We start from the raw sequence: 25,968 nt of genomic DNA, 5'->3' as shown, positions 1-25,968 counted from the left end.
GAAAGGCTGTTTTTCTGTTTGCTGCTAATCTCACTGCTGCTAGAATCATCAAGCCTTCGAAGGCTGGGATAGGAACTGTTGCTTTGTGGATTTGGAAGGAATTCCCATTATGCCATAATTCCAGAATCTGAGATACATCTGAAAAAGAGTCAAAATGACCAGGATTTTCCATCACTCCTGCCACAGAAAGGTGTCTGCTTTCTCCATAACTTCTGGTGATCTGCATCTCAAAACCTCAGTCACTGGTCTCCTCTGCCACACTTCCACTTTCTTGTTGGAGGAACTGTTGAGCAGAAGCAAGAACATCCCAAGCAGGTGGGGCTTCTGCCAGTATTTTCAACAAACCTCACATTCTCAAGAGAAGGCCCAGGACAGCAAGTAGCAGGATGATTCACTTTTGATCTGTAGGCCTCTGTGTCTCCCCAGGCCCTACGGCCAATCACAAAGGGGAAAGAAGCAATGTGTTGCTGTTATTTTTAATTTAAGTTGTACAGTTTTTCCAGACCTGATGAAGGCTGTGCTGCTGAGGTCTCAGCTCTGACTCTGTGCTGTGAGTACACGTGGCAGCTCAGTTGGGTAAGCAAGTCGTCAGATTCCAGTAGGAGCATTCATTACAGCAGGATCAGGAGAATACAGTCCTTTTGCAAAGAGGTGTGAGAGTGAAGACACCTGGCAGCCATTGAATTCACTTCAGAGAAAGAGCAGGAGGCATGGGGTTAAACGCTGGAGTTCCTATCCTGGTTTTAACAGGTATGATCCCTTGGCTAAATCACTTCACTGCTTTTTGATTGTTCACTCATTTCTACCGCAGTTAACTGAGTATACTGTGTGTGCAGGCACTCAGTTCCTTATATCCAGCAGTTTATCTAGTTCTCAAAACCTTAATTAAAAAAAAGTATGCCATCTCCATTTAACAGATGAGTCTAATGAGTTTCAACAGAATTGATTGATTTGCCTTATGTCCCACAAGAGAGGATTGCAGAAGCCCATGCTAAAGGGAGAACTCGGGAACACCCAGGTCCGGACTTGCTTCCAGGGCCAAATGTATCAACACAATGTATGTGCTTCTCTAGCACGCAGGGACACACGCCACAGGATAACAATATTGCAAAGTTTTCTTGCCTATGGTTTCTCGACCTCTAAAAACGTCACATCAAAAAGTACTTTGCTGACACTGTACAGGATGCGGAAACAATGCTACTGCCCACCCAACACCCAAGGCCGCAACACAAGACTGTTTCAAGGAAACCAGGGAGGTCAAGGAGCACTTTAATTAAAACGTCAGCAAGCCACAAGTGAGCTCTCAAGAGCAAATTCTTCTTGGAAATGCTGGCATCTCTAAAGGAGAAGGGTGGCCTTGGCAAGCGGGAGGGGATGAGCTGCTGAGCCCCAGATTTGTAGAAGAAGGAAGGACGAAAGGAAGGAAGAGAAAAGAAGAAGAGCATGGCCCCTCAGAGAAGCGCCTTCAGCATTTCACTGTACCCACCCTGAACTCAAGTCAGAAACCCAGCACCACTCAGGCTAAATGCTTGGGGCATTCCTTTGAGATCCCTGCTACAAGAGGCATATTCCCACATGACAGCATTGGATTGCCACGGCAAGAGCCTTGAAGACAAGCAGCTCATTCCTGTATTACAGATGAGGATAAGGAGAGTTAGAGCAACCAGTCAGGTGCCTCACACACCTGGGAGATGCTCTGAGCACTGGGGTCACTGCACTGAGCTGTGCCCAGAAGCAGCCCAGCTAAGCAGGTAGGGAGGGATCCCATGGAGAGACGGGGGCAAGCACTTGACCATACCTGCCATGGTGCCATTCTTATCACACTCTAGCAAGTTCCCTGAAGGCATTCAGTTAACACATCCTCAACTGTCAAAAACACCTGTTCAAACCTAAGCACAAGATATTATGTAGCTATTTGCCTTCCAGGACAAATGCCTTTTTCAGGAAAGGCCATTCTTCCTAGAGAACTCAATTCCACAACTGTCAAATTGGAGCAAACAGTAAAATTAGGTCTTTCATTTTTGCAATTTTTGAACACAAAGATCCTTAGTCCACCTTTTAGAAATGACTACAGTTGCCAATGGGCTGTTTTTCTTTTAAAGGTTGGAAAGAATTCTCCTAGCTTCCCTTCCCCCTTCCCCGCAATCAAACTGTTGATTGTGCGCCTAGTTTACGATGTTATTAAAAAACAAAGAAGGGTCTCAAAGTTTACAGTCAACCCCCAGAGTGAACAAGTCAAAAGAAAAACTTCATGAAATGTGGTTCACGTAACATCAGCAGCTTACATTTATTTGATCCAGAGTAGGCAAGACAAGTTAACTGCCTATCCCCATGAGTGGTACATTTGGACTGGTTAGCCATCCTGAGATTTAAGTCAGCAAATGCAAAGAGGGCTTCAGAATAAGTCAAGTACAGACCTGAAGCCCAGTTTTTATTGGCTGTAGACTTTGAGCTTCATACTTTTCATCTGTATAATGGGAATAATAGCACGTATTTCACATTAAGTCATTTTTGTTTTTGCTTTGTTTTTACTATTTATTTTAAAGGCAGAGTTACAGAGAGACAGAGGGAGAGACAGATTTTCCATCTGCTGGTTCATTCCTCAAATGGCCACAACACCTGAGATAAGCTAGGCTGAAGCCAGAAACCAGAAACTGCATCTAGGATCGCCCATGTTGGTGCAGAGGCCCAAACATGTGGGCCATTTTCTGCTGCTTTCTCATGCCATTAGTGCAGAGCTGATTGGAACTGAGGCAGCGGGACTCTTACTGGTGCCCATATGGAATGCCAGCATTAAAGGCAGTGGTTTAACCTGTATATCCCACATTTAAGTGGTCTGATTTTAGCTCTCTTTTTCTGGGATACCTAATACATGCCAAAGATAAATGCCCAGATCATGCTCAGGAGAAAGGTGATTCCAGGATCCTCAAAAGAGAATTTATGAGCCTGGTGAGATGATGCCGTTCCCTTTGACCCACATGGCAGAGCATCAAAGGTAAAGATCAAACTTAAAAAATACTGGAGGTGTGGCGTGAACAGCTGTGAACGCAGGACTCCCAAATGACAAGATTGGATTTCAGTGACCGTATCCTTGACCTGCTCCAAGTGAACACGTCCAAATCAGTGTGCTGACCCTCCAAGCAGAGCTCAGAGAGAATTTGCCCTAGCTCCTGTAGAGCTACTACTATTGCTGAAAAATAATCTAGACGTTGTCAAAGTTCATTGTTGTAAGATCCTCAGTCCATAACGATAGACCTGGACATGCAAGTCTGGACTTTACAGCTCTGATGAATCAGCACTCAGCCACAAAGCTTATAGACCTGCTAGCTCTGCCTAACTGTGGGGCTGTGAAGCAAAGCTGGTGAGTGGGGGACCAGGTCTAGTGACCATGTCTTTGAGTTCCAAATCCAATTACACATGTCACCATGACCACTGGGAAAGAGAACGAAACAACATGCCAGAGCATATCACAAACGTTCTCACCATTAGGGCAGTTTGGGAAGGTGTGCAGAGAAGGTAATGACCTTCATAGCTGGTAAGGGTCGGTAGCTCAGAGCTCAGTTTCTGGGATAAGAGACAACTTTCCAACTGATGACCCATGTGACCTTGAGTAAATGATTTTTCCTCTATGGATCTTCATTTTTTTAATTGGTAGGAGAAAAGTATCTAAACTTCACCAGAATGTCATAAGGATAAAGCATGTTAGTTTTTTCTAATAGTATTAACTACTTGAAATAAAGAATACAGATCAAATGAGCTGGCTTGGCTGGTTTGCACTGGGAGGAAGTCTGTTGGCACATTACCTGTCACTGTTGGCTTGTGTATCCTACACTACAGGAAGCAGGCGGACAGGATGGACAGGATGGAGCCTGGCGGTCTGAATGCTTACCGCAAGAATGGCAATGACGATCCCCACAGCGCTGAGGACTGCATCATTGATCGTCTCGCCAGTTTTCACGGGGTACTTGATGCTCTCGTCATCGCAGTAGAACCCTCGGTGGTAAGGCTTGATGGTGCTGGTCTCGATGATGAGGAAGGGCAAGCCCGCTGGTCAGAGCCGGAAAAAAAACAAGGAAAGAGGAAAACATCAATGCAAGGAAGACAAAGAGGAAGAAGCTACAGTGATGCTAAATCACGCTGATCATATCATTAGTTCCTTTCATGTGAACCATTGACAGCCCACAGAATGCTTTCTCTCCACACACCCTCTCTTCTGTTCATCAGAAGAGGGGAACTGGTTACTTCTCTTGCTGAATAGACTGGAGCAGGGAGGACACTGGACAAAGCAGGACAAGAGTTGTCCCACTGCTGTACAATGCCCTGTTAAAAACTACAGACAAACTTACAAAAATTATTAGTATAGTTTCAAATACGAGAGCTCATTATGCCTTCAAGAGAACTCCTTTCCTGAGTCTTAACTATTTCATCCTAAAGCTTTGCTACATGGAGTAATCCAGGTCTTAGAATCAGATAGTTTGGACTTGAATACTAGTCCCACCACTTCCCGGCAACGTGACCTTTGGTTTCTACTTCACCTCTCTTCCCACACGTTAAGTTTGCACGACTACTCCAATATATCAAAGCCCAGTGTGTGGCACTTGGTAACTGCTCAGTTAGTTCCATGGAGCCTCTTTCCTTTCACTGTTCAAAGAGTCACCAACGTAACTGATCAGGGTTGAGCCTGGCCCTGCTCTTTGCAATCCTGGAAAGGAGCCCAACGCACCCTGAGCCCCAGGCGACTCTTGCAGCTGCTGTGGGTTATCAGCGGCCAGCTCAGATGCAATTCTCCCAAAGGTCATGGCAGAGAGATGCCATCACCTGCCAGGAAAAGACTCTTCCAGTCCCAAAGCCCAACACACAGTTCTACAACCACCAAGTAGACATGACAACAGCCTCCTCATTGGTCGGCTGCCCCAACTGCGTCCTATATACCCCTACCATTTTATTTCCTGAAGCATTCTGGCCGTGAGCATGTTCCTGACTTGCGGAAGTTTCTCCAGTGGATTGCTCAGGGTGAGATAAAAGTCTCCAAACGTAAATGAGGAACCTGCATGAGCTAAACGCCTCCTCTCCAGCTTCCTGGCCTGCTCCTCTTCACACACTCTCATACAGCTGGCACTAGACACTGGGTTCTTACTGCCCTCTCAGACTGAAATAACCCTCCTTTCCGACTGCTCAAATGTGAATGCCACCTCACAAAATAAAAGTGAGCCACCAAGGCTCAGGACCCAGGAAGATCTAAAAAACATCATGGTAATAAGAGCCCCCAAACAGTGCATGCACAGCGTGCTGGGTACTTGATGTTCATCTTTGCTTTGAATCCATGTCCACAAGGGGTCTTTCAAAGGCATCCAGTAAGCACTCCTGAGAGAATAGACTGAAGGATGATCTTTAGCTCAGGGCCTCTTAGTCTACCCCCTACCACCACCCCCAAATGCCTAATCCCTCAGTTAACATTGCAAATTGGTTTCATCCCCATGTGAAATGCATCGTCTGCAAAACCAAAACAAAACAAAAACAAGGTACTCAGTGGTTTAAAAGATAAAACTCCATTTTCACATTTTTCAAAAAGAATTAAATTCATGTCACATTGCTTGAAGGCCCAGACTGTCCTAACAAACATGGAACAAGAACTCTACAATTTTTCAATTACTTTGATCCAGCCTCGCAGCTATGAAACTGCTCACTTTCTTTAAAAAAAAAAAAAAAAAGAAGGATATTTATGGATCACTGTGCATATACACATGGATTTATTTGGTTTTATTCTTTGAATTTATTTAAATTCTACAGCTATTTATTTTGTGACCCCCCTAACTGCTTCCTGCTAGAACAACAATTTACTTTATCAAATTCATACAAGTGCTTTGAAAAGAAAAAATGGCAACACACCACGGTATTGTGCCTGACCTTCTCAAAGTAAACACAGAGGGGCCCTAGAGGCTGTGACCAGCAGTGCTGCAAACTCAGCCTCAGCCGTGGAGCAGTGGGGGCAGGGAAGCGCTGGGGAAAAGCTCCAGAGCTGTCAGCTGATCTCTTTGGGTCAGGGCCCTGGGAGAGATATCCTGGGTGCCCCAACCATCTTCATCGCACTGCTCAAACAATTTGAAAGGAGACTGAGTTGGCCATGAAAAGTAGATGAGGAGCCAGGGGTATGATATTAATAGTGTGCTTTTTAAAGTTCCACACATCCTGATAAAAATGCCTCAGCTTCGAGGCCGAGCCTGGCTGCAGACCCCACGGTGCCTGGGAGCCAAAGCGTTGCTAATAAACTCAGGAAGCGAACAGACTCCGAGTTCCTTACAGTTGTGCTCCTCTCGTAGGCCTCCGGCTTCTATTTTTAATAGCGTTCACATGATAGGCCTGTAAAACATATGTTTCTAAGGACAATAAAGCACATATAAAAGGGCTTTGGAGTTAGAACTGGGTTAATGATCTCTATTCTGCACCCTACTACTTGAGCAAGTGATTTCACATTTCTAAAACTATGATCTAATTCCAGGAGAAAGGAACCCAAATTTTGAGATTGCTGGCATGATGGAGTAAGTTAGGATTCACCAGTTCATTTATCTGTTCATTTCTTGATTCATGATTATGTATCTTGAGTGAGAGGGAGACAAAGGTGGCCCAGCCCTGCACTCCGAGAGCATGCGGTCCAGCAGAAGGAGACCCGTAGCCCTGGCAGGAAGCTTCAGTTAGAAGAAAGACAGGGCAACTTCAGCAGAGTGGGTCAGGGTCACATTGTGGCCCCATAGAGAAGGCTGGGAGGGAAAACTCTGATCAGTTCCTCTGCCTTCTCTTCAACTGGGAAGAATACAAATCCTTTTTCTTCTTTCTTTGCCTATGGTTTACAGAGGGTTTCCGGTTCTGATTATGTGGATGGTGACCACAAATAGCTAAGAAGTTGGAGCTGAATATTCCCTGTTGATTTTCTTGAAAGGCATGGAGATAGTATTCAGGAAACCCAATGGCTTTCTCTCTCCCACAAATTTGCAGTATTACTGGGGTCAATGCCAGTCAACTCTTGATTTTGCTCCAAAAAGAGGATAAGTTCAAGTTGCCTTCAGTTGATGAAAACAGTATAAACATTCCCCCCAGCTGGGCAGCTACCCTCAAGAGACATAATAGCAGGCCATGCCACTCCAGGACACAGAGAAGACATTGTCTTTTTCCAAAGCAGTATTTTGAATCCCAACACGGGCACCATCTTTGTCACCAATCCCTGCAGTCCCTTACCAATTCATCCAAAGATAATTCCCAGTGTTAGACAATGAGATTCTCGAGTGATCTATATCATAACACTTGCCCTCAACAAGTGCATCAAGATGTAAGAAAGTTGCAAAAACAGGTGCATGAATGTACTTTCAGTGTGGTGACCGACATTACTATACGATATACTGAGAGCACAAAAGGTCTCTCTAATAAAGACACTACATGAGATAGGTACACTACATGAGATGGAAAGCTTGAGCCTATTCTTATGTGACTAGAAGAGGTTTCTAGAACCTAGGGGCTTACACACCCTCTAGAAATAAGAAAGTGCAACTTAAGGATTCCAGAACTGACAGTCACAAAACTGATGAAAACTTAGTATTATGAAACAATCTTTACTTACAATTGTCAAGGTTTATTTATTTATTTTAAAGTCAGAATCACACAGAGAGAGAGAGAGAGCAGAGAGAGAGAGAGAGCAGAGAGAGAGAGGAGAGAGAGAGCCTCCATCTTCTGGTTCAATCCTCAAATAGCCACAGAAGAGAGGACTGTGCTAGACTAGACCCTGGAGGATGGATCTCAAGCTGGGCCTCTCATGTGGATGGCAACAGCCCAGGTACTTGAGCCATCGTCTTCTACTTTCCAGGTACAATGTCGGGGAGCTGGATTGGAAGTAGAACAACTGGGACTCAAACTTGCTACTATAGCATAGGCCGGTGTCACAAGCAGTGGCTTCACCCTACGCACCACAACATTGGCCTCTTTGGGACAATTTTTAAACTTTGTTACAAAGTAGGAAACAGTATATAAGTAGACAATGTAATGAAGAAATGGGAAAAGAAGCACAGAGCATGATACTAACATCTAGTAAACAACTATTATGTGCCCAAATTTTATTAAGGTTCCTCACTTAAACCATTGCATTCTACCCATTCTAGCTGTCTTCTCTGTTCTTGGCACTGATTAACCCACTGGGTTCAAGTGGCCCACAGACTGGTAGGAGAATCAGCCATAGAAGCTAATACATTAAGCCACTTCCAGGTTCAAAGAGATTAACATGACTTACCAAAGTCACCCTGCAAGTAAATGATGAAGCTGGGTGGAGTTGAAACAATCTAGAGCCTGGGTGCTTCTACAGTGAGTCACATAAGACAAAGAGAAGAAAGCACCTATAAATATTAACACATGCTTTTAACCTCTGTAGATAAAAGTTAAAAATACTTGGTTTGGAGCAGTCAGGGCAGTGGCATTAGCTAAGCTTTGTTTTACATTTGCCATGTGCCACATACATGCTGATGAAGATACAGAAGCATCTCACACAATCATATCAAAACTCGGAAGCCAATATTTGGGAATTTATTGTCAATAAAAGGTACATTGTGAGATTTCTGCAGAGCAGAACCAAAAAACAAAACAAAACAAGAAAACAAAAAATGTCTGGCGATTGTAGACCTAGGCACAGCATTTTCCCTTCTTTTAATCAAGGATCAATTAACTTCCTATACCTCCAGGGACTTTTTGGGACATGAAGGCTGCAGAGGAGGGGAAATCTGAACTCACCGACAAACACTTAATGGGCAGAAAATCAAAGCATGAAGAAAGGCCTCTGTGTTGGGTTCAGCCCTTTGAAACTTCTCTGGCTTTGAAAAACTAACACTTGGTCAGGTTGGGTGGTTTGGGGGCGGGGTGTAAAACAACATGGGATAAGTTTTCCTGGCCCACCCATTGATAAAGTCATGTGGGAAGTGTTACCAAAGTGACCCAGCCTCAAAGCCCTGCTCCTTGTAGCCACAAGCATCAACATTTGCACAAAATTAAACACAGCCTCCTCCTTTCAAAGTGTTTTCTAGCGAGTACTTGGAAAGGGGAGGACGATAGCAGGGATGGGAATGTGAGGGAGAAATGGCGCACTTGTGGCAGGGCCAAAATTATAGCATCAAAGAGGGGCTGCACAGCTCTCCTATAGATATAGTACAATTTTCCACTTAAAACAGATCTGTATGTAGTTATTTTGAAAATGGCCAAGTCCAACATCTGCAAAAGTAATATTAAAGTAACACTTAAAGAAAATCACCAAAAACTCCTAGATGAAGACTCTGTGTGTAGGCATCTGGTCTAGCTAAGGACTCAGATCACACAGCTGATAGGACTCTGACCGAAGCTACTGCAATGTTATTCTGAGTAGCTACTGCTTGCTTCCTGATGTTCAAATAAAAAAAAACCTGAGGACCACAAAGGTCAAGCAGCTCACCAAAAGTTCAGATTTAGCTAAGGGCACCAGTGTGGACCAGATGTTAGAAATACTGCCCATTTTAAGAAGTCTGTTTATAATGGAATTAAAAGATAGGTTTAGGAGTAAGCATTTGACACAGTGGTTAAGAGGTTGCTTGGTAAGCCTGTAACCCCAGCTGCAGTAGCTGTTTGCAAGTCCTAGCTGTGTTCTCCATTCCAGTTCCCTCCTAATGTGAACCCTTTGAGGAAGTGGATGATTCAAGTAGGTGGGTCCTGACTTGGGAGATGCATATGGAGTTTTGGCTTAGCCAGATGCTCTGGCTGTGGGAGGCATTCGGGGAGTGAGCCAGCAGATGGGAAATCATTCTGTCTGTGTTTACTTGGCTGTCTGTCTCTTTCTCCCTGTCTGGCAAAGAAAAACATTAAAAAAATAATTTATTTGGTGCAAAAGAAAGTTGCAATTCATGCATAGATTTTTCATAATATGTACCTTGTATGAACTTTCTTAAGAACCTTCGCGTAAGGAAAAGATGCTGGACTTCTGCTTCCAAGAGGTTTAGGTTTAGGTAACTCTATGACAATTATGAAGACTTGTGGGTCAGTATTTTCATATACACCCAACAGAAAACAGGTCAGAAGATTTATAACTTACGCAAAGTTCCCAAGCAAGTAAATTGGTCACTGGGATTTGAACCCAGGACCTCCTTTTGGCACATGTTTGCTTACTCCATGCCCTGACCCTCCCTTTCTTTATAAATGTATTCCTTGTTCAAATACAGCCAATGGATTTTTTTTTAATAGCTTAAGGCCAGAATGGTCAACCCAACTACCACTTAGAGGCTCAAAATACAAATATTTACGTTGCTTATAGGTGACAGAGTTTCTATTTAAAGTAATTAATTGCTACTGGTCTTAGAAGTGTGCAAACTTTCTTTGGTTTACAATATTTGTCCAGATTTTTCACTGGACACAGTCCAGATGAGACAAAACTAAGGTTACTATGAAGGCGTTTCTTCACCTTTGAAACTGGCTGCCATGAAAAACACTTGCTTTTGGCTGGTGTGAACAGGCAATATTCTGGGTCTAGAGGTTTTTCTTGACAAAAGTTCATTTTTCAGTACTGCAAAGTTCAGGCCCTTTCTTCACAAAAAGAAGATTGTCAGAACCAAAAGCAACTATACGGTAGAAATGAAGAAACTGATGGTAGATTTAATCCTGCCGTTTGGTTTCCCTGACCTTCTGCCCAAGGCTTCATGGTTCAGCCTGGCAAATGTGGACAGAGAGCTCCTGAGCCCTGGGTGTCTTGCTCGGTGCTGGCAACCCAGCAAGAAGATGTGCTGAGCTCCTGCTGCACAGGTCTCGGGTTTTGTGACCAAAGGAAAGCTGTCTTTAGTCTGTCTCATGTGGCTGTTCGGAAGCACTGTGGATGCCCTTTCTTACTTCGAAAGTGTTCAGAGAACATTGTTGTTTAATAAATGCTTGATTAATATGAGCCTCCTTAAAATTCTCAGCTTTGGCCGTTGGGACCTTTTCAGTCGAATTTTGAAAGAGTGCCCACATTCACTGACCAATAACTCATGGTGCCTGTCTTTCACTGAGACTCAGATCATTTTTGATCACTATTTTCTATGTGAGGGCTTCAAAATGTCTGTGGAAAAATTAATTTTAAAAGGACACATTGACTTTGCTGTAAAAATCTTTTGAAAATCATCCATAGTTTTTCATAACACGAATTTGCCATGAACTTTTGAAAAATTCCTCTTATTTCACAAACATGAAATTTTATTTCTAGTAAAACATAGCTACCAGAGCCAACAGGACCACAATTCCATCACCCCAGAGAAAGCTGAGTTATTTCCAAAGATCTTCTTCCTCTCTTTCATCGTCTCCTTCCTCTTTTAAAAAAAGGACAGACTACATTATATATTCCCTAGATATGTCCTAGGGATTTTGCATATATCAACTGATTTAACACTCAAAGCAGCCCTGCAGATGACTTATTACCATATAGCTGAAGAATTAAGGGTCAGAAAAGTTATAATTTGCCTCCCTATCCACTCTGCTGAGACGTCTCACCAAGATAATATAATAGCATTCAATGGGATGTCATACTGTCTGACACTGTACTAGTAATGTCAGGGCACACTTAAATAAGAGACTGATGGAATTGTGACTCCTTATGAAGGCCTATACTATTGTAGCAACATGGGGAAAATCTGTCGGGGGGTGGGAGTTTGGGGGAGGATCCCAAATAAAATAAAATATATAATATCACCACCTGATTCTAGATTTCATTCAGAGATGGGGTAAATTAGTGTTTCTTGCTAACTGCACATGAACTATGTCTATACAGGTATTAGCAATTTATGAAATCAAAATGAAAGTCTTAAAAGTGTATGTTTGCCCCGCACAAGGACAGAAAGGAAAGCTCCTCCTCAAATGAGGAGCTGGAGTTACAGATTCAAGCACTCTGCCTCACTCGCCCCCAGGACCCACACTTCTGAGTTTACAGAATTTGCCCAGGGCTAGCACACAGACACATGCACAGTTGTCCATAGCTCCAACATGACTACACTTGACTTCCCTAACAACTTTGTGAAGTAATGTTTTCCAAACCTCTACTGAATCCTTCAAGAGCCAAGTATCTCTTCTGCTAATGTGTCACTCTCAATGGACAAGCTGCTCCTATCTTCATATTTATTCTGAGCTTTGGAGTCGGGCTGGCAGTATTTCATCACCCACTTCCATTAGCTGTCATGTTTATTGCATGACCTTGAGCAAGTCACTCTCGGGTGTCATTTCATCATTGTACAACAGCACTTTGTACAACTGTTCTCGGTGTACGGAGGTGATTGTGAGGACTGTGAAACCATGTGTAAAATTTCCAATAATTGCCTTGTTCAGTAAATGTTACTTCTTGCTGCTGTATGTAACAGGAGCCATTGGCAGCTCTAAGCGGGGATGAGATATGATCAGAGTTCTGTCCAAGGTTCACTCAAGTAGCTATAGGCCCACCAACTACTTCCCAAATGAAATCTGACTCCCAAGAAAAGCACACTCATAAAATCATGTAATTCTAAAGATTTCTTGGGATTGGGGAAAAAAAAAAATAGGGCTTTTGACAGGGGTTAGCAGGACCTGTACCCAAAGTCAGAGAAGAAATAACACAATAGAATCCATGTTATTATATCCTCAAAAGATCACATGAGAGTCTCTACAAGGTAAGTCTACAGTGCAGATGAAGGGAAAAAAACAGTACTCCTGGTTTTCCAAGAGTTAAACATGCACTCATCAGTATATCAGCATATGTTCTGCTGTCCAAACTATTCTGTCTGAGTATGTGAAAAAACACCATGCTCCCATGGCAGTAGAATAAACAATACATGGGTTGGCAGGACATCAGACACCTGAGAGGGTCAAAGTTCAAGGTAGTCAAAAGGTAAACCTGGAGACAGATGCAGTGCCCAAAATGAGGTGTTGAGGATATTTGTGTAGGCCCCATGAGAACAATATCATGTGGATGGGCAAGCCTAGGCATCAGAGCACTCTAAGGTGTTCCATGAAAACTATATGGGACAAATTCCAGAACAAAGGTCACAGATTGACAGCCTATGGCGAAATCTGGCATGAAGAGACATTCTGTTTGGCCCACCCAAGGTTCAGCACTTCTAAAAAATTACTTGTTAACATTTAATAACAGGCTAGCTTTCCAGCTTCTTTAACCAGTTCTATTACATGCGGCAACTCAGGCAGTGACAACCATGGCTGCCTCCCATTAGCAGGGGCACAAGTCTTTCAGAAGGCTACCATTCCCCACTGTCTCCCAGGCACCAAGGCTGCATGCTGGTCCCATTTCTCATTAAGCTGACACTGTCCATTTTCCTGCACCTGATTGCACTGAGTCATGACCCACCAAACATTCAACTTTGCTATCTGTGCTTTGCAGGGGAACCCTTTATTGTGCCAAGGGCCATCTGGGTATTTATAACATAATTCATGGTCCATACAACACTGTCAACTTAATTAATTAGCCTGCTATAGATTTACTGAATTTCAAATCCTGGAAAGCCAACCAAATGGTCTCAAGGATCTTAAACCACCTATGGACTGGATACTCTGCTCCCCTGCTCTACAGAATAAGAGTTCTTGGATGAACCTATAAAAATAACTTTTGGTTTAACAATGTCTTCCACAATAGGCAATGGCCACATTAGACATGTGTGTGTCTGCTCAAGTGCATATCTTAATTTTAACTCACAGTGAAACTCCAACCTATTTTTTTTTTTTTTTAGCTTTAAATCCAACTCAAGTCACCAATGCAAGGCAATTAATTTGTGCATTTTATACATGGAGGAGCTGAAGCTCAGGAAGTAAGATCACATAGTGAAGGAAATGAACAAACACTTGAAGCCTAGCCTTGTTGAAAATCCTCAGCAAGTTTACTCCACATGGCTGGTGGTGAAACCAGAACTGACACTTCCCTTACCAGCCAGGTAAATGATGCGTGTCTCTGTAAATCACATGAGAACACTACAAAAGACAAGAATGGACACAACCTTGAACTCCTCGGGATGTTATAATAAGAGGTAATATCAGAGAGCTCTATTTTTAAAAGCAATAGTTTTCTAAAACAAGAATAGCTCCCTCCTGATAGATTTTCATTCTGAAGAGTAAAAGCCTGGTGAGAAGGGACTTGATAAGAGCCAATTAGATATTTGTTAATTTGAAAAACCTTTTCATTAAGATTTATTTCGTTTTATTGCAAAGTCAGGTATACAAAGAGGAGAGACAGAGAGGAAAATGTTCTATCTGATGATGCACTCCCCAAGTGGCCCCAATGGCCGAAGCTGAGTTGATCCAAAGCCAGGAGCCAGGAGCTTCTTCTGGATCTCCCACATGGGTACAGGCTCCCAAAGGTTTTGGGTCATCCTCGATCGCTTTCTCAGGCAACAAGCAGGGAGCTGGATGGGAAGTGGGGCCGCCAGGACTAGAACCAAATGGGATTCCAGCACATGCAAAGCGAGGACTTTAGCCACTAGGCTACCGTGCCAGGCCCCTATGAGAACGCTTACTCAAAGTGGAATTAGGTCTATATTATTAATATGCTGAACTACTAAAGTTTTAGAACTACAAGAAACTTTAGATGTTATTCACTTCTCTAAAACATAGGAAGACCAAGCTCTACCATGTCTAGCATTGCACATATTCCTTTCCTGTTAGTCTCCTGACTAGTCTGTTTGTTATTCATCTTCTATCTTCTCCCAGAATCATTTTTAGAACATTTCTGAAACTTAACGAATGCTCAACAAATTTATATTGAATGTATAAGAAACAAACCCAAATTCAGAAGCCAACTCTGCACCAACTACACTGTATGACCTGCGGGATCCTGTATATCCTTCTGAATTTTAATCGAATCTCTCCATACCTCAAATTCTGAGTTTGTTTTGTTTCCTTTTAGCGCAACCCCCTAAAATACGACACAATCTCACCCATCCTGATACAGGGTAGACAATTCCATTAAGAATTGCTAATGGGGAATCCAACCAGCTTCAAGTATCAGATGGATGGCTGGGCTTGATGACTCTTAAAATCATTAATCTTGAGCTTCCCAGCCTTTTTCAATGTAGCGAAATTATTAGAAAATACTATAAAGGGCACTCAGAACTAAGCTAAGTGATTCAGTTGCCATGGGCTACCCCACCCAACTGCCCCAAGGAAGAAGGGATCTATTTCAGTACACACCAACCCACTGGCTAGAATGCTCTTGGAAACCCCTTCCTTCATAAAGCTCCAGGGAAGAGGTGGAAGCCAGAACTCAGGGGAGCCAACTCAGACTTGGGTTTGAAAACTAGTTTTACCATTTCACAATCTATGCAATCGTCACCCAGTTGCTTAACTTCTGAACCCTAAACATAAGAAGCGAATGCAACAGGCACTCCAAAGGGCTATGAGGATGAAATAGCATATGGCAGATGTTTAACTAACGTAAGTTCTCTTCATTCAGCTGTTTATACGATGCCAATCAATGAGCGTAACTGGTTTCCTCCATGAGGCCCCTGGACTAACCTGGGCAGGGCTGTGTCAGCTCAGACAAGGACCGTCACTCGCCTTGAATCCAACTGGAGTCACTCCAATGTGCTGTGGATAAGACAACCCTCACCCCAGGAGCATACTGCCTGCTCCCAGCTCTGTCAATGTTCCTTTTGTGAAGCACAGAACCCATCTTTAAACCTGACAGCTGCCACCTGCACAAATAATTCAAGGATGTAATTTTGTAACTGAATACAAGTCCTGAAAGCCGAAAAGACTAAAGTCCAAAATAATCCCTTTGACCTTCTGCCTAAATGCCCACTAATCACTTTTGAATTTGTAATTGATTTCCTCCTTACAGGCTATATTTTCATTTCAGAAATATTTGGGAAGGGAATGGAATTACTAAACACCTGACTAAAATACAACTTGAACCTCTCTCCTAGACATCCAGGGCTTGCTTGCAGGCCCCCCTCGTTTCTCCAAATGCCACTGGATGGCAGGAAGGTGAGGGCAGCATGAGAGAACCATGGGCTACAGAAGTTTATAGGAGGCCCATCATCCTCCAAACGTGACTACCTTGGGAAGAACTCCTCAGAAGCAGGAGGACAAGAACTTCAGCGAGAGCACTGCTGTGACTCAACTGACAGTTCATAGGCATGCCGTCCCTGGGTGCTGACCAACACCGTAAATGTACTTCAGAGACTCCTACGTGTCACCTAAAAATGCCAGCAAATCACTCAAGTCTGAAATCTTCACCACAACAACACCAACAACAAGCAAAACCTCAGACCGAAAACGCTTTCCCTCTAGAAGTTAAGAAAACCACACTTGTTCTACCCTCAACCCCCTGGAGGAACAGACAAGTAGTTTAGGGAGCCCACCCAGTGCCTGAAGCATAGGTGCTGAAAAGACGTGTGCCAAAAATGAAATCAACTAGCAGCTGGAGCTATCATTACAGGCAAATCAGGAAGAATTTTCAGGGGAGAAACTTTTCTACTGGACTCCTTATTTACGTTGCTGTAAAGTGAAATAAATTGGGGCCAATAGCTTGTTGGGAACCATTCGGTTTTGTGTGTTGGTCTACCAAACTTCTCAACTTTTTGCCTCCTGAATGATGGCAAGCCCCATGGTTTGAGCAGATTTAATCTGGCCAATATCCTAGGAGGTAAGATAATTCAACATGAGGTTTTGGTTCAGTAAAGAAATATATGCTACCCTTAAGATTACCCAAGTGGGGGGTTTATAGTGACTGTGTAGTGGAGACTAACACATCCAGATGTGAGGACGTGGTGCAGTGTGCATCTCTACTTCTGGATCAAGGATGGACTCCCAGTAAAATTGCTGGATGTGTCTTGACAATGGGATGCTGGACTCTCTGCCATTGTCCATGCTTGCAATAATGGACTTAGGACTGTTTATGAGGAACTATACTGCTGTAATAATATGGGGGAACTCAGTGCGGGGAGGAACCTAAGGAGAGGGTAGGGGAAATCTCAGGGCCTATGGAACTATATTATAAAATGATAAGAATATGATAATAATAATAATAAGGAAAATACATAAAAAATGATTACCCAAGTGAGTCTGGGAGTATTGCCTAAGTTTCTATTGCCAACATGTTGTTAAAAACAAATAGCTGTCAACAATTGCAAAAAGTTACCAATAAGAATAATAGTAACTTGGGCTGCTCAGTGTCACTTCTGTTGGGAACCAACCATGTGATTGTAGTATCTCACTTTCCTTAAGGCTCTTTCACTTTGGGTACAAAATGAAAGGAATCCTTTTGGGAGGTGTCTTAGGGACTGTGCCATTGTTCATGCAAGCAGTGTAGAGGGTCTTTTACCCAGGTAGTCTTCGTTTCTGCCTAATGCTACCTACCCTAGCTGACGTCAGAGATACCCACTCTGGAGTTTGTGAAATGAAGCTGGCCCAGTAGAGATCTCCAGAGCTCAAATATGTTCGTTTATATAGCACAGCTCCACAAAACAGCCCACCACATCTGCAGACTTTTAGATAAAAGCTGTTTGACTGCTCATGACTCTGACAGAGTAGTTGGCAAAATTTCGAGTGGGCTGGGCTAGAGCAACAGAAGAATTAACACTGGCTTCTACAAACTGAATGCTGTCCTTTAAAATTAATCACCTGATCGATTGATTTTATTTTCTAGGTAGAGAAAGAGGCACAACAGGAGCTGGGATCTCAACACGGGGCTCTCACATGAGTAAAACACATCTAGGTGGTTGAGCCACCAACTGTTGCCTCCAAGCGTGTACATTAGCAGGAAGCCAGAACAGAGGTTCGAGCCAGGCCTTGGAGCGAGGCACGCTGGTATAGGGTGCAGATACCCAAATGACATCTTAAAGACGGCACCAAATATCTATCTTTGGATACAGCTCTAGGAGGAGCTTTTAAACTGTGCCTCCTTTATCCTGCCCAAAAGTCATTTGCAGGTAAGCAGAACAAGTTCAATTACACAAAGGCCGGAACTGAGGATTGGGGACAAGGTCACAGCACAGTGGAACAGGGAATGACGCTGGGACAGGCTGACTTCCCATGGAAAACAGCTCACTCTTTAAGTCCTTTTGACCACGGCTGAGAAGAGGTGGCAGCTTTCTTCCTGTAGGTAGCTATTCAGGGGCTCTGGGACCGCCCTCAGTTGCAGTGCCACCCCTCCCCACCGACGAGGGTAACCCAGTGTAAGCCTTCAGATACCGCCTGCCAGAGAGGCACTGCAGTAAATAACTCATAGGTGGTTTGCTATAGGAACCCTATTGTTTCAGAGGGAGGCTCCTTTGCCAAAACTCTCCAGGAAGCCATGCTCTGTGATGCATTTTTCAGCTGTTGAGAGAAAAGGGCAGTTCCTGGGCTGTTTCTTCAATGGTTCTGGAAGCCAGGTCCTTAATCCTTGCAAAGCAGCACAGGAGCCAGCTTCCCTCAGAGGGACTAAATGTCTAGAATCCTTCTTCCCAATCAAAACTGAAACCCCCCAGCCTCCTCTTTCACAACCTCTCAACACATGCAGATCCAGCAGAGGAGGGGGAGAAGAGGTTAGGGAAACCCAATGGGGGGGTCCTGGCCTTGTCTCCACCCCCTTCCCTCATGACCCTGCCCACCTGACCTCTCTCTTACAAAGCCCCCACTGTTCTCTCTGCCCATCCTTCTCCCACAGCCCCTCTACCACACACACATGCACTTTTTAAAGGGCGAGATGCCAAATCACATTACTCCCCTTCACCATGGTATTGCCACGAGGGCTGCCTGGTATGTCTGCCAGAGAAATGAAAATCTCAGCCTCTGTGACAGCCCCCTGTCTGTGGAAGCCGACTTGAACAGAAGTGGAAGGATCCACAGTGGGCATCTGGGAGGATGACAGGGACGAGCAAGGCCCTGAACTACCCACAGGCCTGAGGACACTGGACTGTGCCTGTGGGAACCAACCAGCCTTGGCCTCCTCTTATAGAGCCTCTCCCTCCCTCCCTCCCTCCCTCTCTCTCTCTCTCTCTCTCTGTCCCTCTGCTCAATGTTGCACTGTTGTGTGTCAACTCACCTCAGAATGAGGACTCCATTAAATGAGGGGAGGAGTCTTTAGAGCACATACATCATTTACAGATGCAAACATGTATGTTTCTGTGAAAATTTCTGAAAAGCGAGTCATGATCCACCCAAGAAACACACACACACACACACACACACACACACACACACACACACACAGTCGATATTGCTGTGTTTTGTGACAGCATCAAATTAGCTTTAGCAGACCAAGATGCAACTTTCTCCCATCTCTGCCAAGTCAGGGCATTGTGACACCAGGCTAGGGGACATTTGGGTCCTCAGTTTCCCTCTCTGTCACCAAGCCCTGCAGCATGGAAAGGCTGTTGTGCGGACTTCCCGAGCCTCCCAGGGACAGGTGTGCTCTCAAGTTTCTTCCTTTTTCTCCCCACTGAGATTCCTGGGAGGAAGACAGAGTCCTGAAGAATCTCCCCTACCACTCTCAGAGCTGCTGAGAACAGAGCTGCATATGTGGGTTCCTGCTTGTCCATCAAGATGACAGAACAGATCTGGGGGAATTAATTAACAAATTCGCCCTTCATAAATCCCATCCAAAGGAATGGTCTGATGCCTTTCAGTACACTGCCTATACCCCACCCCCCACCCACCCCCCCAAAGAAACTGAAAGGCCAGTGCACTTCAAAAGCTTCACAAAAACCCAGGCCTGGGCTTGGCAGGAGTTGCTCAGCCACTGGGTTTTTCTGTGTGTGGTTTATAATAACATGCAAGGCCGATGCCAAGTCCTCATCTATTAAGGGACTGCCAATTAGCAGGAGGCTTAGAGCTGCAGGTTTCAGAGATGGGGAGCAGGTCTAATTAGACTTGCAAATCATTTCTCTGCATCGCTCTTCACAATCTCACATAAGGCACCCCAGCCAATTGTCACGGAAACATCCTTTCCATATTCTCTATGCATTGTTATTTTGTTGTTCTGGTAAGGTTTCACATCTGAAAGCTGGTGCACATTTTCATGTCTGCCTTAAAGAGTAAGATCGGAGATTGAACAAGGTTATCCTAAGAATAGGGATTCTCAGATTTGTCCACTAGCACCTGAGCTACTTAGGGGGAAAAAAAACCTAGCTCCTGCCCAGACCCACTCAGTCATTCAATTAGAGTTCTCAGGGGAAAGCTCAAGAATTCTTTTCTTTCCAAGAAAGTTTTTGGGGGAAGGCAAAGGAAAAAAAATCACACACACACACACACACACACACACACACACACACACACACACCCTTTCTCTCATTCCCCAAAATGTCTAATGTCTAGGACTGGGCTGGATGGAAGATGGCAGCCAGAATCTTAATCCATGTTGCTCCTGCAGGTGGCAGGAATCTGTGTGTGTCATCCCCTGCCTCCCAGGGTGTGCATCATCAGGAAGCTGGAGTCGGGCGCCAAAGCTGGTCAGGAAACAGATACTCCATTATGGCATACAGTCATCGTAACCAGCACCTTAACAAGTAAGCTAAGCATCCACTCCAAATTTTTATTTTCCGTATGGCCTTCAATAAGATTCTATCCCAAGGTCATTTAGGAATCATTGCTCTAAAACGTTAAAAAAAAAAAAAAGAATACAAGGGGATTCTTAAAAACTTGATCTATAAACTATACAACATGGAATTTTCATATGGATGTGCCAAACAGATTTAGGCCATACCAAATATCAAACGTTTGCTGTGTACTTACATGTTCTGGGTCATCGGTTCTTGCCCTCATAGAACTCCATATATGAATAGAAAACCTGGTCTTCCCTCTGCTTCCCTGCTGTGAGGACACAAAATGTCACTTTCTCTCTTCCTTTCTTGTCTGCCTAGTTGTGAATTCAGTTTTCCAATATCTTTGCCAGGACAGAGTCAAGAACAGATGACTTCAAATGCCAAATATCAGAGGCCTATCCTTGGAGAAGAGGAAGCCCTGGGAAACATATGGTTTCAAGACACAAGAGGGAGAAGTTGCCTGACACTGCTTTGTCTATAGACAGCAATGGAATAGAGTGGGAAGAAGTCAGAAGGCCTCCTGAGCAGCAGGAAGCACTCTGGGTTGGTCTCAGGAGCCAGGCTGGATTATTTTTGTGACTTAAAAAGCCCCTTTGCTTTGCTGAGTCTTATTATTATCTATTAAAAAGAGAGGAAGTTGAACAAGGAGGTCAGATCTCCAAGGACATTTTGTTTGAACATTTTACCCTGAAACTTTCATCAATTTTTTTTTTAATTTTGAGTGTCACCACAAACATATGCACCCCCGAAAAACTGAGGTTTCAGTGCATTGTTTAAGAAGTGTTGGTCAACATAACTGACGCTAAAGTTACCAGGAACCTCAAAAAAAAAGTTGAAAGAAAATCACACTGAAAAAATAAGCTTCTTTTAGTGTACAAAAGTTTGAAAACCATGCAAATGAAGGATCATCAAAAAGTTCATGAAAATGTGTACCATGAAATAAACTATGCCTGGATTTCCAACAACATCTGCCATCTTGTAGCGCCATTTTCCAGAGAACTTTTGGAAGTAGCCTCATTGGTTTCATGCATACAGCTCTCCACTGAGTCTGATTTCCTAGCCAGCAGGATCAGTGTTGATGTTTATCTTCTTCACAGTGCTGGATACACAGTGAAGACTCAAACTATGGAAGGAGGGAGCGGTGTGGCCAGGCTGTGTTTGGAAAGGTCACTCTGGTGGCCATGCGCATGATGGGCTGGCGTAAGAAGCTTTAGTTAGCTGACTCCTGCTCAGTGAGGTGTGACCAACCACCTTCCCCAGGAAAAGCCTTCTGCATTTTTAGATGCCTCCCCATCCACCCTGAATGAGATGCATTAAGGCCTCTCCCAGCCATGACGCCACAGCAGGTCCTGGACAGCACAACTCAAATAAACACTGCCTGCTCTCCAGGAGTGTCTACGCCTTTTGGCTTCAAACACCTCTCTGAAACCAACTGCTGGAGTCTCCCCACTCAGACTCCCTAGGGTTATCGCAACACAGAGCCCGACCAGGCGTGCACCTAAGTCTAGATTAGAATTCAGTGGATTAAGAAGGCAATCTGTGTGTTGGCAACTGAGATACAACAGCAAAAGCAGTAATGGTGAACCTTCTTCAAGCAGGTGGATTTTAGAGTCAGACATACCGGGATCCTAACCTAACAGTGATGTGAGAGGAAGAAGACTGTGTGAATGCTCCATCCAGCGCCTGCAGAGATAATAATAAATGTTACCTTGATGAATATGGAATGGGATGCTTTCTGAAAGAGAGAGGCAACAGGTATCTTGGTCTATAAATACATTCATTATTCATTTCACATACAAGTGTTAACTAAATATGTACAAGAACTCTTAAAAATGCTTTTTTGGGAAAAAAAGTCTTTGGGGGGCCAGCATAGTAGCCTAGCGTCTAAAGTCCTCCCTTTGCATGTGCTGGGATCCCATATGGATGCCGGTTCTAATCCTGGCAGCTGCCTGCTTGGGGCCTGGGAAGGCCTGGAAAGGACAATCCAAAGTGGGACTCTACACCTACATGGGAGACCCAGAGGAGGCTCCTCACTCCTGGCTTTGGATTGGCTCAGCTCAGGCTGTAGCGGCCGCTTCGGGAATGAATCAACGGATGGAAGATGTTCTTCTCTGTATATTTGACTTCCCCCTCAAAAATAAAATAAATCTTTTTTTAAAAGTTCTTGGAACAAGGAAATTAAAATAAAAGTCTATTTTTGGTGCAAAAAAATTGAAATCCATGCATTTTTATACAACATGTACCTTCCACAAACTTTCTGAAGATATCTCATAAGAATGGATTTCAAGTCTCCTTTTTTAGTAACAAAATTAACTCTTTAATTTCCTTCACCAAGAAACTTCTTAAAGTATACTTGTATCATGAAAACTGTCATGCCTTTGGTTGTGTATGAGACTTGAAGAGATAATTGGAAATACGAAGACCAGAAAAGCACACGCTCTGGGTTCTGACAGATTGGCTTTTGAAGCTTGGATTGCCTCTTCTTAGTCCTGTAACACTGAGCCAGTGGCCAACCTTTCCTGGCCAACCTTAAAATGGCATCAGTAGCCAATCCTAAAGGATCACTGAAGTTTACAGCTGGTACTCAACTCAAGCAAACCACGTGTTCTGGTGTAGGTAAAGTTTTTTTAAAATACCAAAGTCTTCTCAATGTTTGCTTATTTCCAGTGTGGAAAATATCTGGGGGATTTTCTATGTTCTCCACACTGGCTTAAATGCAATGTCCCTAGGGACTCCCCAGGTGACTGTACTGAGTCTCCATCTCTGTCTCATGGTGATATTTACTCTCATCATTCACTTTCCAGTAAGTATTTCCTCTATCCCTACAATGAGCAAAGTCTAAGGGCAGTGGGAGATAGGCAGCAAGAACAGTGCAAGCCCTTTGCTTTGTATTCATGTGAGGAAATTGGGGGAAAATCATCATTTGCCCAGTGACACATAGTAAAAGAGAAGTACAAGTGATTATGCACCGGGGGACAACTCCAGGGGACACCCTCAGGCTCCAGCTGCAGCCATAGTGGAGAAGGCTGAGCAGGCCCCATCCAGTACCTTCTACTCAATGACGCTGCAGAAGCTTCCTTTCTTTGAGCAAGGACACAAACGTGCTGTGGATTGGCTCAGTACACTCACTGGTTATTTTTTTTTATTGATGTTATTCCCTGGGGCCTTTGGGAGGGTGAGTGTGTGTGTGTGAGCCTAAGTGTCCATGTGTCAGCTCACCATAGCCATGGATGGGAAAGAAAGCAAACGAAGAACCAAAAATAAGAATTCACAAATAAATAAAGTACATGGAAAACAACAGAGAAAAATCAATGGTCAGTATTTAATAGTGACTATTTTCCAGTGGAATGTGTCCACTGCCAGAGAATGGCATGTTGCTCTCTAATCCCAAGGTCACTCCAGAGCCCGGTACCTTGAAATAAGAATGGAGCAATCTATTTCCAATAGACATAGCAAATGTTTTACAGCAAGCAGAAGTTTTAGTTAACTGTGACACTTAACTTCGTTTTTCTCTCTTTCATCTATTTCAGAGAGAGGGTGTGGGGGTGATTTTCATCTACTGGTTCACTGCCCAAATGCCTACAACAGCCAGGTCTAGGCCGGATCAAAGCAGGAACCCAGAATTCAATCAATTCTTCCACAGACGTGGCAGGGGCCCATACACTTGAACCAGCTCCTGTTATTTCCCAGGATGTCCTAGTAGTAACTTGAACAAAAAATGGAGGAGCAAAGACTTGACCTAGCTTCAGCTATGGAATGCAGGCAGCATTCACGGCGTAATCAACTGTACCACAACGCCTTCCCCTGGCTTATTTAATATTGTTAAATAACATCGTGAGCCAGGTTCCAACAGGCCAAATCTGATTAAAGCTAGCAGCTAATTACCATCAAATAGGGTTTCACAGAAATAAATTTAGAGAAGGGAAACTTTGCCCCTTGGTCATGACATTTTCATTTCACGAGCAGGAAAGCAGATGCAATGAAAATGGACCAACGTAGAGTCAGGTCTCAAGTGATTTGGTTTGGGCCCCAATTTCCTCACATATAAATGGGAAAGGTGGTTATGTGGCTATTCTGATGTTGAAGTCATGACTTCTATTACCTCCGAATATTTGCCTATTTAAAGACAGGGTCTTGCTGGAGGTAAGCTAGTTAAAATGACATCATTAGGGTGGGTCCTAATTCAGTCGAATTGGTGTCCTCATCAGTAGGGAAATTTGGACAAAGGGACATGTTTGTAGGCATACAGGAAGAGGACTATGTAAACACAACGACCACCTTCTCCAAGTCAGAGGCAGAAACCTGGAACTAGCTTCGCCGCCCAGTTCCCAGGAAGAATCCCCTTATACCCTCTTGATCTCGGATTTGCAGAGCTGTGACACAAAACATTTTCATCGCCGACGTCCCCACAGTTTGACCTTCGGTACAGATACCCCAGCAAGTGAACACAGCAGGCACCAGAATCCACCCCAGAGAGCTTCTCATGGGGGAAGAGGGGACGGGGAATAAAATGGAGTGAAAAAGGAAAAAGCAACTCCGTGTGTTTAAGGGTGAGGCTTAATTCTGAATGATGTGAAAGGGCCACTTAGTCAAGGCAAGATAAGGACATCTGAATCATGGAGACTATCAGTCACATAGAAACCACATGTCTGCGGACCTCAATAACCAAAAGGCAATCAAACACAATGACACCAAGGAGACATGCCCAAATGGTCATCATGTTTGCGGTAGGTGGCAGATAACAGATGAATTTCTAAGTCTTTCCCAAAGCTAAATGATACCATTTAAAGCATCAGTAATGGTAAACAAACTTACCTTTCAGGCCAAAGTCTTGAAGAACTACATTAGTGGACTCTGATTTTGTTCCCTTTTTCTAAAGCCACTTAGATCTAGTAGGCCCTCTGCTAGGAACTAACACAAATGAAGTAAAAGATTTTGGCTTCGGATTTTATTGTTCCATACAGAACCCATGTTTATTGTCTATATTATCTATATACTTCCTATTGTACATAGAAACACAATATTTTCCCCAAATCTCAATCTACTTGTGCAAAGACTCCAACTCGAGAGAAAACATTCGCACACAGTTTGGGCATTTATAAACTCATCAAAAACGCTTCTGAATGTAACTAATCAGCTATTGTGGCTTCTCTTGATGAGGTTTAGTTGTCAAAAATATGACCCACAGTGTGAACTCCAACTGGGGGAAAGGCCACCCTGAAGCTCATGGCAACTTCTGTAATGTTAGGCTATCTCTAAACAGGTCCAAGACCCTGGTGCCTATGAATTCAAGCATGTTAGTATTTGCTAATCACTGAATCATATTCAGGGTACACAATCAGCAGTTTTAAATAGGGTGATAACCGATGTATGGACATCACTAATCTACAAAAGTGGTCCCTTTCACCCTCTTGAGACAGAGGAACTGGTTTTCCTACTGTCTGAG

The 25,968-nt window shown here is 43.7% G+C and overlaps 1 protein-coding gene across 1 annotated transcript in view; it reads right to left on the bottom strand.

The window, feature by feature from the left end:
* PLPP3 (phospholipid phosphatase 3) overlaps nucleotides 1-25,968 on the bottom strand; it is a 79,812-nt gene that overhangs the window by 32,983 nt on the left and 20,861 nt on the right. Inside the window, exon 2 of the mRNA XM_040978484.1 lies at nucleotides 3,890-4,047. Coding sequence (XP_040834418.1) covers nucleotides 3,890-4,047 — 158 coding nt within the window. The remainder of the gene's footprint in view (nucleotides 1-3,889; nucleotides 4,048-25,968) is intronic.

The sequence above is a fragment of the Ochotona curzoniae genome, unplaced genomic scaffold (assembly GCF_017591425.1).
Source record: "Ochotona curzoniae isolate NIBS_2020 unplaced genomic scaffold, NIBS_Ocur_1.0 contig_291, whole genome shotgun sequence".
In the NCBI taxonomy this organism is placed as follows: Eukaryota; Metazoa; Chordata; class Mammalia; order Lagomorpha; family Ochotonidae; genus Ochotona; species Ochotona curzoniae.
The sequence above is the reverse complement of the archived record's forward strand: the minus strand, read 5'-3'. Positions and strand labels throughout refer to the sequence as shown.